The sequence below is a fragment of the Molossus molossus genome, unplaced genomic scaffold (assembly GCF_014108415.1).
Source record: "Molossus molossus isolate mMolMol1 unplaced genomic scaffold, mMolMol1.p scaffold_m16_p_16, whole genome shotgun sequence".
Taxonomy (NCBI): Eukaryota; Metazoa; Chordata; class Mammalia; order Chiroptera; family Molossidae; genus Molossus; species Molossus molossus.
In genome coordinates this window covers 60,118,547-60,131,507 of record NW_023425351.1, presented here as the reverse complement: position 1 = coordinate 60,131,507, position 12,961 = coordinate 60,118,547, and the positions used below count along the sequence as shown (strand labels likewise).

Here is a 12,961-nt window from a genome sequence, read left to right as displayed (position 1 = left end):
CTAAGAGTGCCAGGAAGAATTGTAGTGAGAAACTGGAGGAGGTCAAGGAACAGGAGAATTTCATGTGGTTGAACAGGAGGACTGGAAGAGAAGTAATAAGAAGGGCAAAGGGATAGAAATTGTAGATGTTCAGGTTTAAAATGTCAGCATCAGAGCAATTCTGAGCAGCGGTGAGGTAGGTGTCTTTGAGAGTGTGATCTTGATGGTTGTCCTGGAGTGAAAGTGAAGATCATAGGAATTGAAGCCAAGGAATTTTGAAGCTGTGTCACTGCATGGATTCGATAGATCTACAGTCATGTAACTTAGGTGATGGCAGAGATGGGTTTGAAAGGGAGTCTGAGCCTTCAGTGAATGTTGGGGAATTTGGGAGATAATAGTGAAGAGTAGAGGATGGTATACCTAGATGGCATAAACACAAAGGGAAAGAAGTAGAAAAGAATAATAAAAACATTTATTAGGTATATATTAGATGCCAGCTATTAAATTGCTCAATTGTCATGACACCAAAAAGTAGAAAATGTCATTATTCTTGTTATTCAGATAAGAAACTGAGGCAAAGAGAGCTAGAGTAACTTAGCCCAAGATCATACACTTACTGAATGGTGAAGCTGGGATTTGAATGCAGGCAGTCTATCTCTAGAACATGTGCATTTAATTTAATGATGGCACTTCCCTTGCTCGTTTTCTATATGCTATGTAAAGTATAAATGGTCTAGGAGTAGCAGTGGAAACTAGGAGGTTTCCCCTCCACTCATTTGTAGTGAATGAAAGAATAAGTAGTTTCTTGTCAAGGGGCATTCAAGAGCTGTTTCATCTAAGGCTAGAAGGTAGAGAAGGAGTTTTTGAAAAGGTTGAATGGCAACAGGTGTGGTTACTTAAAGTAGGGTAGGGACTTTAGGAGGATGGTCAGCTGTGAGGTGGAGAGAGAGCCAGGAGCAAGAAGGAGATGAGAGTGAGTGAGATGTTAGATGACCTGAGGGGGTTACAGTTACACCAGCTGCCAAGGATGCCAGGGATTGGAGGCTGATCAATGGGTCTGAATGTTGCAGGCAAGTATATGTTAGGGCTCTAGGTGGTGTCAGAGACCTGATGATTCAAGGAGACCAGGCTTTCCTTATCTTCATGAAATGCACTCCATTCACTATTGTACTGTTATAAACCTTAGTTTAGCAAGCCAAATCCTGTTCCTATTTCCCATCCATGTAGCTGTTGACATCACTTTCCGTAATCTTTTCTGGTTTACTGTTGACATTATCTTGGTTCTGCTTGCTGTCTTTCAGCTGATCCAAACTCATTTGTGTAGATTGGTCATTGCATTACTGATACGCTAATTAGGAGAATTTGGTCTTCCTCCCTACAGTTGCTCACAGTTTACACATTTGAACATAGAGACTTCATCAACAGTATTTTTGCATTTGCTGTTTCTGTTCTCTCTTGTTTCCACATCAATCTGTCCAGATGGTCTAATTTAAGGTTGTATGGCTCTTTTCTAATTTGGGAATGGGTGGGGAGAAAAGCTACGGGATCTCTAGGCTTTTGAGTAGTTGGATTGAATCTTATCTAAAAATTCTTCATATTTTTTAAAAGCCTTGTACCGAGAGACATGCCATAGTGGGTGGAAATCAATTGGCTTCATTTCGAAGTGGATTTGAATCTCAATTTTTCAATAATATAATTTAATTATGTTAATTTGTGTAAAAAAAGTATAACAGTACTTATCTTTTAAAGTTGTTATTGGGATTAGAGAGAACATATGAAAGTATGTAGTATCTGGCATATAGCTGTGCTCATTAAACAGTAGCCATTATAATTGTTATAATCTAGTCTTCTTTGTTTATTGCCTGCATTTTATCTTAGATACTCCTGTTGCAGCCTCTGGGATTTTTCTGTTCACTTTGCATCCCCTGAAATGTTACTATTTCATGCCCTTCCCTATTACGTGTTTGAGAACATCAGTGTTCAACCCAGGATATATTTTTTTCTTTTTTTTTATCCTCACCCAAGGATATTTTTCCATTTTTTTGTTCAGACAGGGCGGGAGGGAGACAGGAAGAGAGAGAGAGAGAGAAACATCCATGTGAAAGGGACACATCAAGTGGCTGCCACCCACATGACCCAACCAGGGCCGGGGACAAACTGCAACCGAGGTACATGCCTTTAGCGGGAACCTAACCCGGGTTTCTTTGGACTGCAGGCTGACACTCTAACCGCTGAGCCAAACCGGCCAGGGCTCAACCCAGGATATTTAACCCATTGGATAGATAGTCCATGTTTCATTGGTCTGTCTTTCCCATTTAATTCAACACAAGAAGGTGGTGGTTAGTGTGTTTAGCTGTCTTTCACGTCTTAGGTACATTTTTGAGATAGACTGCTCACTACACAGATAACATGGTAAAACTACATGTGGATGGTCTCTGGTCTACGTGGTTGGCAGTCATCCAACATTTTGAAGTGTCTGTTGCTCTAACAGGCAGCAGTAGATATTCCCTACTTGTCTGAGTACCTCTTGTAGCTCTTGTCTCTTTACATGTCCTGATACACCTTCCGTGAGCAGAGACTCATACTTGTTAGCTTCACGGATGTAGTTGTTTTGCCCTATTTTGGGGGCCATGTTCTTTCACTCACCAACCTGGTTTTGATTCTCCTCCTGCTCTGTCATTTTCTTTTCCTTCCTCCTTGTTTAGGTCCCAGTCTATTTAGAAATTATTATATTAAAGAATAGTGAATCCTTTTACTATTTTTCTAGAAGATGGTATAATTTTTACTGATAGTGAATGTGAGCCACCAGAATGATAAAGCGTACATAATTCACAGCCAGCTCAGTCACTAGGACAACCATATTTGAAATGGAGATATTTGGAGAGCACTTGTATGTATGTAACTGTTTGAGATTCTGTTTCTGGAGTGTACTATGTGTATTAGAAATGAAAGAAATAAATTGTAAAACATACCAATCCTAATTATAATGAAGTTACTATTCTTTATCTTTACAGGGATTTGTGGAACTGACTATATTTCCCACAGTTGCAAACTTGAATAGAATCAAGTTGAACAGCAAACAGTGTAGAATATACCGAGTAAGGATCAACGATTTAGAAGCGGCTTTTATTTATAATGATCCAACCTTGGAAGTTTGTCACAATGAATCAAAGCAGTAAGTTGTACACTGTAAAAGTTGATATTTCTAACAGTCATTTTTTTCATATCATTTGCCTAATTTTTTCAAGATTATTATTAGACTCTGGTTTCCAGGTGTTTTTTGTTATTTTTTTCTCATTCTAAGTTCTGTTGCTTTCACCACTCCGTACATTTGGCTGAAGAAATTTTACTACCTCTGCCCAACATAGTAAGTTATTAAGTTTTCCTTCTTTAGCCTAGTTTTAAAGAAGTATTATTAGAGAATTTTAAATAAGTTTTCTTAACCTTTTTTTACTTTTGATATTTTGAAAAATATTTACTTTATAAATATTAAATATAATTTTTATTTTAAAAACTTTTTTACTTAGTCCAGCCGGTGTGGCTCAGTGGTTGAGCATTGACCCATGCACCAAGAGGTCGCCAGTTCGATTCCTGGTCAGGACACATGCCCAGATTATGGGCCTGATCCCCGGTAGGGGGCATGCTGGAGGCGGCCAATCAATGTTCTCTCTCATCAATGTTTCTATCTCTCTCTCCCTCTCCCTTCTTCTCTCTGTAAAATCAATAAAGGAAGAAAAATAAATAAAAATAAATAAATAAAATAAAAACTATTTTACTTATTTATTGATTTGCGAGAGAGAAAAAAACATTGATCGGAGAGAACATTGATTGGGTACCCCTAGTACGCCCCCTACTGGGGGTTTGGCCCACAACCTGGGCATGTGCCCTGACTAGGAATCAATCGGCAACCTCTTGGTGCATAGGTCAATGCTCAACTACTGAACCACACAGGCTGAGCTTAAATGTAATTTTTAATAAATTAGATGGTTATTGTCTATAGAGCAGAGACTACTTTAGAATATTCTGTAATGTATTTTAACTACTTTAGAATATAAAATATAAATATCATATAAAATATTGTGTCTGAAATATCTCATTCCTTCACCTTAAGTAAAGATTGCATGTATTGAGGCTACTTCTAATTTTCATCAGTAAACATATGTTGTGATCAGTTTTAAGTTCTGCTTTTTTTATTTAAATACTTTTTCACTTTTCCATTTATAATTTGATAGGCTTCTTTAATTCTTTTTATGGTCAGGTAATATTTCACTTAGTATACTGTAGTTTGAATGATTATTTTCTGGTTATTTGGCATTTGTACAATTTCCAGCTTTTGTGATCATAAGTAGTATTGAGTAAGTATTTTGGAACAGATTAGGTTTTATTGCCTTCGAATTATTTTCTTAGTAGAATAGGATTACTTATCATTGTTAAGGCTCTTAGTATTCTACTTGATTGTGTCCCAGGAAGATTTATACTGTTTCAAATACTGGCAGCTGCATTTGAAAGCACTTGTTTTTTCCAAACTTTTATAGAATTTGATTATATCATTTCTATGATTCTTAGTGGTTTGGGGTAGAATGTCCCAAACTCTAAAATCTTTTTTTTTAATTATACACTCTTTTTAGTCAAGATACTAATCTACATGTGTAATAGTGCCTGAAGGCAGTAGTTCTCAAAGTATGATTCCCAGACAAGCAGCATCAGCATCACCTGGGAACTGTCAGTAATATAAATTCCCCAGCATTACCTTAGACCTCCTGACTGAAAAACCAGGGGTAGGGTCCTACAGTTTGTGTTTTAACTAGCCTGTCAGGTGATTCTCATACAAGGTAAAGCTTGAGGACCACTATCTTAAGTGAGGGAGGGTTGAGAAAGAAGCTTTAGATATTTATGATCCCAGTAATTACTAGTTTAGAATCTTACAAACTCAGAGAAGAGAAGAGAAAATGGTACTGGGAAAATTCAGGGATCTCTGAATTGCTCCTGTACAATTTCACAAAGGTGATCAGTTGTTGAAATTTCATTGCTTTTATAGCCATACTTGTAGAACTGACATAAAAGGACTTATTACAAAATCATCTGCATCCTCTTTTCCCCAGAAAAAAATCATCTGCCTTTGGGTTAGTAACTATATGTGGAAACTGACAAGTGGAAAAGGCACCTGTGAAAGGGCAGGTGGGGGAGCCATTGCCTTGCCAGGAGGCCAAGATGCTACCCTGTCGAGCCTAGACCTCTGAATATGATGACAGGGTGAGAAGCCTCTCCATCTGCCAGTCAGGTCGCAAGAAAGATAATCTGACAGTGCAATGACAAGAACAGTGGGCTCCAAATCTGGAGGAAGCAAGTTTTACTTTACTATGATTATTTGTGAGGTGTTGATATCCCTTAAAATTTTTCTCTAGTGATAGGGAGGATACCTCATTATATGTACTGTTATAAGTAAAGAAAAGGAAGACTCTTTTCCAAGGTAAGAAATTTGGGGAAGACAGTGTTTTAAATTTTCTTTTCAGCCAGAACCAGAGCTCAGTTAGCCATGGTCACTTAGTAAATTTTTTTTATTTTGCTTGAAAAATCTCAACTTTCCAAAGTTCCAAGAATCAGTTTAATTCTTACCTTCTGTCTTTATTTCCATTAAGGAGTGGCAGTAGAAATGAAGCTACCTTAAGATATAAATGAAGTAGCTATTTAGTGATTATGGTGATTTTGAAAATGATTTGAGTTGATTTTTTTAAACTTGCTATATTTTAAAAAAGATTTTCTAGGTACTATATTTTAATACAGATCTCGATGTAGGGGTTTTAAATGTTATTATTTTACTAATGTTGTATAGTAGAAGTGGTTGATTCACTTATTGATTATGGTTAAGTAATAAGGATCGTTTTATATTTTAACTCAGCCACAATGCCTCAGTGCCATTTATTGTAATAATATTGCTTGGAATTAAGTTGTCACAGTTGTAACATTAGTCAAAACTTCAATAGGAATTTTCGCTATACTCTTCTACCTTTTTTTAAAATTTGTTTTTTCTTTATTGATTTTAGAGAGAGAGAAAGGGAGAGGGGGAGAGAGAGAGAAACATTGATGAGACAGAACATCGATTGGCTGCCTCCTGCATGCCTCCCACTGGGGATTTGGCCCACAACCTAGGCATGTGCCCTGACTGGAAATCCAACCGGCGACCTCTTGGTACATGGGTTGATGCTTAACCACTGAACCACAATGGTTGAGCTATACTCTTCCACCTTCTATTTGAATGTTTCCAGCTCTGGAGAGCTTGCTATATTTTATTTTATTATTTATTTATTTATTTTTAATTTTTTTATTCTCACCTGAGGACATTTTTCCATTTTTTGTTCAGATAGAGTGGGAGGGAGAGACAGGAACAGAGAGAGAGAGAGAGAGAGAGAGAGAGAAACATCGATGTGAAAGGGACACATCAAGTGACTGCCACCCGCACGACCAACCAGGGCCGGGGACAAACTGCAACCGAGGTACGCGCCCTTAGCGGGAACCGAACCCGGGCCTCTCAGGACCGCAGGTCGACGCTCTAACTGCTGAGCCGAACTGTCCAGGGCTGTACCTATAGTTTTAAGAAGCACATGTTTTTTATTTGACAAAGCATTAACAGATTATTTTCATTTAATGTGGGTGATTATAATAGGTTCTTAGAGAAAATTCTTTTGATCACTTTAATTTTCCAATTTTTCAATATCCCCTACAGAAATTCCTCGTCTTTCAGCTTTGTTTCCTTGAGGAGAACTGGGAGTTGGAGTGGTGGTGGTTACAGGGCAAGGGCGCATTAATATTTTGTAGTCATCATTATTCTGAAAATTGAAAACATTTATTATAATCTTGCCTGTAATTTTTGGCTTTTATGAGATTATTATGAAAGGAAACATTTGATTCTTGTTATGAAAACAAACACTGAAATCTAAACCATGAGAAAATTGTTCCTCATAACTGACTTTCTAATAGATTTCATTTCTAATGACTCATCATTTTATTTGGACCACTTTAACTTTTCTCAGGAAATAAGGACACTAAGAGAATAATTTTCCATAAAGAAAGTGAGCAGCCAAATATGTAATGTTTAAATTTGGCATTTTATGTAACAATTATTTTTTATTTTTAAATTTCACAGATAATATCCTCTATAAGTTCTTCAACTATCTTTTAGATTTCATGTTTTTGAAATGTTATTGAAAATAAATTATAATCTATAGATATACTAAATAGTCTTTAAATTTTGATGTTACATTAACTAAGTGCTGGCAAGGATGAGGAGGAGCAACTGGCACGTTCATATCTGCTGGTGGGAAGGAACACAGGATTCCTGCTGGTGGGTTCTTACAAAGCTCCATGTATATTTACCACGTGTCTCTGGAGCCCCATTCCTGGGTATATGTACTACAGAAATATAAATTATATAACCATTGCCTACCTTTATTTGGCCTTATAAAAATTAACCATGAAAAGGAAGGAAAAGAAACTGATGCACAGTTGTTCATAGCAGCTTTATTTGTGATGGCTGCAAGCTGGAAACAACCCAGATGTCCTTCTGTGGGTGAATGCATAAAGAATCTGTAGTATAGTCTATACAGTGGCATACTATTCAATATAAAAAGCAACACACTGTTGATACATGTAACACTTTTCATGAATTTCAGAGACATAATGAGTAAGACAAGCCAGCCTCAAGGGGTTAGTTGCATTCTGTTGTTTCTTTTATTTGACACAAGGTGTATAGCACAAGAGACTTTTTGGGATGATGGAACTGTTCTCTATCCTGATTGTGCTGGTAGTTATACACAAGTTAAAACTTATAGAATTATATATAAAATAAAAGTTACTTTAACTGTATGATAATTTTAAAAATAGATGGTATGTGAAAACAGAGTTTTTATTGTGGTCCTGGAGTTTTTACACCTTTTATTTTACATATTATATAACAGAAATAAATTTGTTAAAATTATTGAGCTGTCTGTTCAGTTACTTCTAGAGCCTTATGTTATGTAATTGTTAAAAGCCATAGTTAATACTACATACATCCTTCCTAGTTAATAGAGGTGGCTGTGGAAGAGGAATGGACTCTGTCAAGTCAGAGTGTGTAACTGAATGTTTTCTTTAATCACTCTGTAAAGTATATGACACTTGTCTTTTTAACTAGGTCAAAAATGTATTAAGCTAGTGAAATGTCACTAACTTTACCTGTGCATTCATCTGATGGCAAGATGATAGACATAAAGGTGTACACGAGAAGATGGCTCATGGCGTTGTGTCTTTCATCTTGTTTTCTTGTTCTTGCTATCCCTTCTTTTTTCTATTTCTTCTTTATTCCTTTAACTGATTTTAGTGAGGAAATGTAATATGTGTACATGTAAGTTGTTTTTATGGAATAAAATTAGAAAATCAGATGAGAACAATGTTTTCATATTTCCACAAGACTTCTGTGTATTGTTTTCATCCAATGGGAGATCATGCCAAGTCACTATTGAACAAATAAATGTATCAAGTACCCCCTAACATATAAGAGATGTAGCAATGAGCCAGCCAAATGTTTCCCTCCTTCATTAAGTTTATATTGTCATGCACTGGGGAGTGAAGAGGAGCAGTATTACGTTTTGAGGAATTGATTCCCATCCTCGTGTTTTTTTTTTGTTGTTGTTTTTTTTTATTTGTTTGTTTATTTTATCCTCACCCGAGGACATTTTTCCTTTTTTGTTCTGGTAGAGTGGGAGGGAGAGACAGGAACAGAGAGAGAGAGAGAGAGAGAGAGAGAAACATCTATGTGAAAGGGACACATCGAGTGGCTGCCACCCGCACGACCAACCAGGGCCGGGGACAAACTGCAACCGAGGTACGCGCCCTTAGCGGGAACCGAACCCGGGCCTCTCAGGACCGCAGGTCGACGCTCTAACCGCTGAGCCAAACTGGCCAGGGCCCATCCTCATGTTTTAATCATCTTAGTATCTGTCAGATTATAAAGCTTGTTGAATTCATTCAAATTTTTGCCAGATTGATAAAGAATAATTATTTCTTAAATTTTACATTTCTCTACATTTGTATCAGGAATAATTTCAAAATTATTAAATAATATAATCATAATAATCGCATAGCATTGGTGAGTGACTGTATGTGTTGTTGTATTTGTACTTCAGTAGTTTTTGTTTTGACGAGTAGAACAATAGTTACATGGCTAAAAAGCGTGCTTATGAATTATGTAAGATGATATAATGCTTACAAAATGGCATCAAATATTTAAGAAAATGTTTGGTGAAATGTATGGCTTATTCTTAAAGTTTTTTTTTGTTGTTTTTTTTACCCCCAGGAGAAATCTCAACTACTTTTCCAATGCTTATGCAGCTGCGGTGAGTGCTGTGGACCCTGATGCAGGAAATGGAGAACTTTGCATTAAGGTTCCATCAGAGTTATGGAAACACGTTGATGGTAAAATACCAAGAATATATTGACTGCAGTACAATCATGTTAGGTTCAGTGACTAGAACCTTTATGTGAAAATGATGTCAGAATTGTACATTGAAATACACACAAGTTGGAATCTTTTTTTTTCCTTAAAGGATCACAGGCTAACAAGAAAATAGCAATCAGGGGCTATGATAAAAATCATCTCATTTCACTATTGTTTTAAAGTGAAAATTATAAAAAAATTTAGATGGATAGAACAGTTTGTCAAGATTTGAGAATTCAGCCCTGGCCAGTTTGGCTCAGCGGTTGGAGCGTCAGCCTGCGGACCAGAGAGTCCCGGGTTTGGTTGCCGTTAGGAGCATATACCAAAAAAAAAAAAAGGATTTGAGAATTCACAGAATATTGAATCAGTTTAGATTTATAGTATTTTATAGCAGGAAGGATCCTAAAAATCATCTGGTTTAATTTCTTCCTTTTACAGAAGAGTCATCTGAAGTCCGAAAAGAGTAAGTGACCTGCTGAAGGTCATTAATTAGTAGTAGAGTCAAGGCAAGGACGTAGGGTTTCTAATATCTACTCTGCATAGTTTTTAGCATAGTCTTATTTCTGAATTTTTATTTTCTCAAGTACAGTTATAGCCGTTATAATTATTATGTATAACCATTGCCTACCTTTATTTGGCCTTATAAAAATTAATCGTGAAAAGGAAATAAAAGACATTTTGTTTTGATTTTGCATATTTTTGATAGTTTTTGTTGGGGGCGTTAGGTTTGCCCAATTTAGGGGACATACATGGAAGGTCATCATTGTATGTTCAGAGATTGAGCCTAGTGCATATGGCTACAATGTTTTGGGGAAATTAAATGAAACAACTTTTAACCTTATTATGAAAGCAACACATTCATTCTGTAGACGTCAGACAAGACAGTAAAGCATAATGTAAATTATTGGGCAAGCTTTCCCATTTACCCTACCCTTCACATCTTCATCTACTCTCCAAAGTCAGCAAACTTCTTTTTTTTTGGTCAATTTTTTTTTTTTTTTTTTTTGGCTTCTATGCCCTTTTTTAAAATAAAATTTAGTAGGCTGACTTTGGTTAATACAGGTATATAGGTTTCAAGTGTACAATTCAATGCTCTATCATCTAAATTGCATTGTGTACCCACCACCCAAAGTCAAATCTGTCACCATATATTTGACCTGAAAAGTAAGTTTTGCATTGAATCTAGAAGGACTTAAGTGTCCAATGTGGGAGTTTTGAATTTTTTTCTTTAGGCCGTGTAGTGTTGTCAGGAATGTTGACATGAGGATATGGCATAACCAGAGCTACATTTTCAGAGAACACAGCAGTGCCTAGAATTCAGTGGAGCCAAGGACACCCGTGAAAGCAGGCTATTGTGTTAACCTAGGTGAAGAGATGGCGAAAGCCTGAACTAGGTTAAGTAGTGTGTTTTTTCATGTAAAACTGAGCCTTTGATTCCCATTTTATGTTTCAGTGTAAGTCTGCTCTTATTACATAGACCACTAATTATATATTTATGTATCAATGAATGTGTGTATTTATTTGTTGCAGAATTAAAGGTCCTAAAGATACACATCAATTTTTCTTTGGATCAGCCAAAAGGAGGTCTTCATTTTGTGGTACCCAGTGTAGAGGGAAGTATGGCAGAGAGAGGTGCTCATGTTTTCTCTTGTGGGTATCAGAATTCCACAAGGTAGATTATATTCTTATATATTTCAGTTGATTTTATTTTCGGTTGTATTTTTTCTATGTAAATGCAATACACGTATTTAGTGTAAAATGAGAAATGCCAGGTTGATCCCCCCAACTTCTGCCTGTTTCTTGCTCCATTAGTCATTCCTCCTCAATCTTGTGTCTTCTCAGATGCAAGTCTACTGTCTTAAAATTATCTCAGTGCTTTTATTTTTTAACTTTATATTGAAGTAAAAGGAAATTATACAAGTTGTATGTAGAAAGTTCAATAAATTTGCACAAGTGAGCAAACCCATTTAATCCACACTCACATCAAGAAAAAGAACATGACCAACATCTCAGAGTCCCCATCCCACCCACTCCAATTCACTGCTTCCCTACCTGATGCTCTCCTGCCCCAGGGTAATCACTGTTCTGATTTCTAAAATATCACAGATTAATTACACCTGTTCTTGAACTTTATATACATGGAGGCACATGCATTATGCTCTTTATATCTGGCTTTTTTGTGGAACATTATGATAGTGAGATTTGGCTTCATTGTGTGTAATTGCAGTTCATTCTCATAGTTCTATAGTTCAGTACATGTTATTGAAATACTACTTTATAGTATGCATTTTCTCCACAGATTATTAACTCCTCCAAGCCAGGGATGATACCTTAAATTTTTTTTGTGTTTCAGTGCCACGTACACACCCCGGCACATAATAAAACCTGATCTGAAATGATAGAAAGTCAACTAGAAATTTGTGCATGGCTTTACCATTGCTGTTTGAATTTATACAATGCATCACATACTCCAAAAAAGCAGTTTTCTAACTTATGAGATATATTTTTTGGTTTCTGGAAATGAATACTACATCAAAACTGACTAGTGTGAATATACAAGTGAAACTTATTTTTAATTTAAAAATTGCAAACTAAGAATTGCTTACCTCTTTTTAGAATTTGAACTGATGGTACCATAAGATATATTTACTTAATATTGCCAAATAATATTTGGAGACAGGTTTCTGACTTTAATCAATTTTCTTTTAAGTTTCATAGTAAAATCTTCAGTAGTCAAACAGCTAAAATTTCTTTTTGTAGCTTTTCTATGAATGTTATTAAGTGGGGAAAGCAGTGAGGTTACCACTTTGAACATAATTTTTATACTGTTCATTTTTTTTCTAGATTTTGGTTCCCATGTGTTGACTCATACTCTGAATTATGTACATGGAAATTAGAATTTACAGTAGATGCTGCGATGGTGGCTGTTTCCAATGGAGATTTAGTGGAGACAGTGTATACCCATGATATGAGGAAGAAGACCTTCCATTACATGCTTACCATCCCAACAGCTGCGTCAAATATCTCCTTGGCCATTGGACCTTTTGAAATACTTGTAGATCCATATATGCATGAGGTATGGCTTCTTGTTCCTTTCTTTCCTGAGAAAAAGAATATTAATGAAATACTAAGTTTTTCTTTTAACTGTCAAAAATATCACTTGAGAGAAAAGGTTTCCTTGTCTGATAAGTATTTAATGATATGAACTCCTGAATGAATTCCTTCAAAATGTCATATTAAAATTTCAGATTTTTTCCAACAGAGGTCTTGAAGTATACATTGATTAGAGTATACAAGTTAATTTCTGTAATTGATTCTGTTCATTACTATGGCATATGTTTATGTTATAGTCTCATCTCTGAATCTGAAAAATTGTGATTCAAAATGAAACAGCAAGATTTGTTCTCACTTCAGTATACAGAGGAAAAGAGAAAAGACTGAGACCTGTCTGGTTAGAATTCTGGTCAACAATCTCATGAAGGCTTCTTCCAGTTTTCTCCCATTTCGTAT

The 12,961-nt window shown here is 36.0% G+C and overlaps 1 protein-coding gene across 10 annotated transcripts in view; it reads left to right on the top strand.

Annotated features, from left to right (window-relative positions):
* Positions 1–12,961, top strand: part of TAF2 (TATA-box binding protein associated factor 2) — a 78,419-nt gene that overhangs the window by 6,840 nt on the left and 58,618 nt on the right. For 7 of the 10 annotated variants that reach the window (XR_004959835.1, XR_004959836.1, XM_036263784.1 and 4 more), the window contains exons 3-6: positions 2,994–3,154; positions 9,311–9,429; positions 10,982–11,123; positions 12,296–12,527. Coding sequence is in view for 8 of the 10 variants with exons in the window: in XM_036263784.1 (XP_036119677.1) it covers positions 2,994–3,154; positions 9,311–9,429; positions 10,982–11,123; positions 12,296–12,527 (654 nt within the window). In the remaining 2 variants the exon portion in view is untranslated. Of the gene's footprint in view, positions 1–2,993; positions 3,155–5,206; positions 5,233–9,310; positions 9,430–10,981; positions 11,124–12,295; positions 12,528–12,961 lie in introns of those variants that run through there. The other 3 variants (XM_036263785.1, XM_036263786.1, XM_036263788.1) reach the window with 3 other exon arrangements.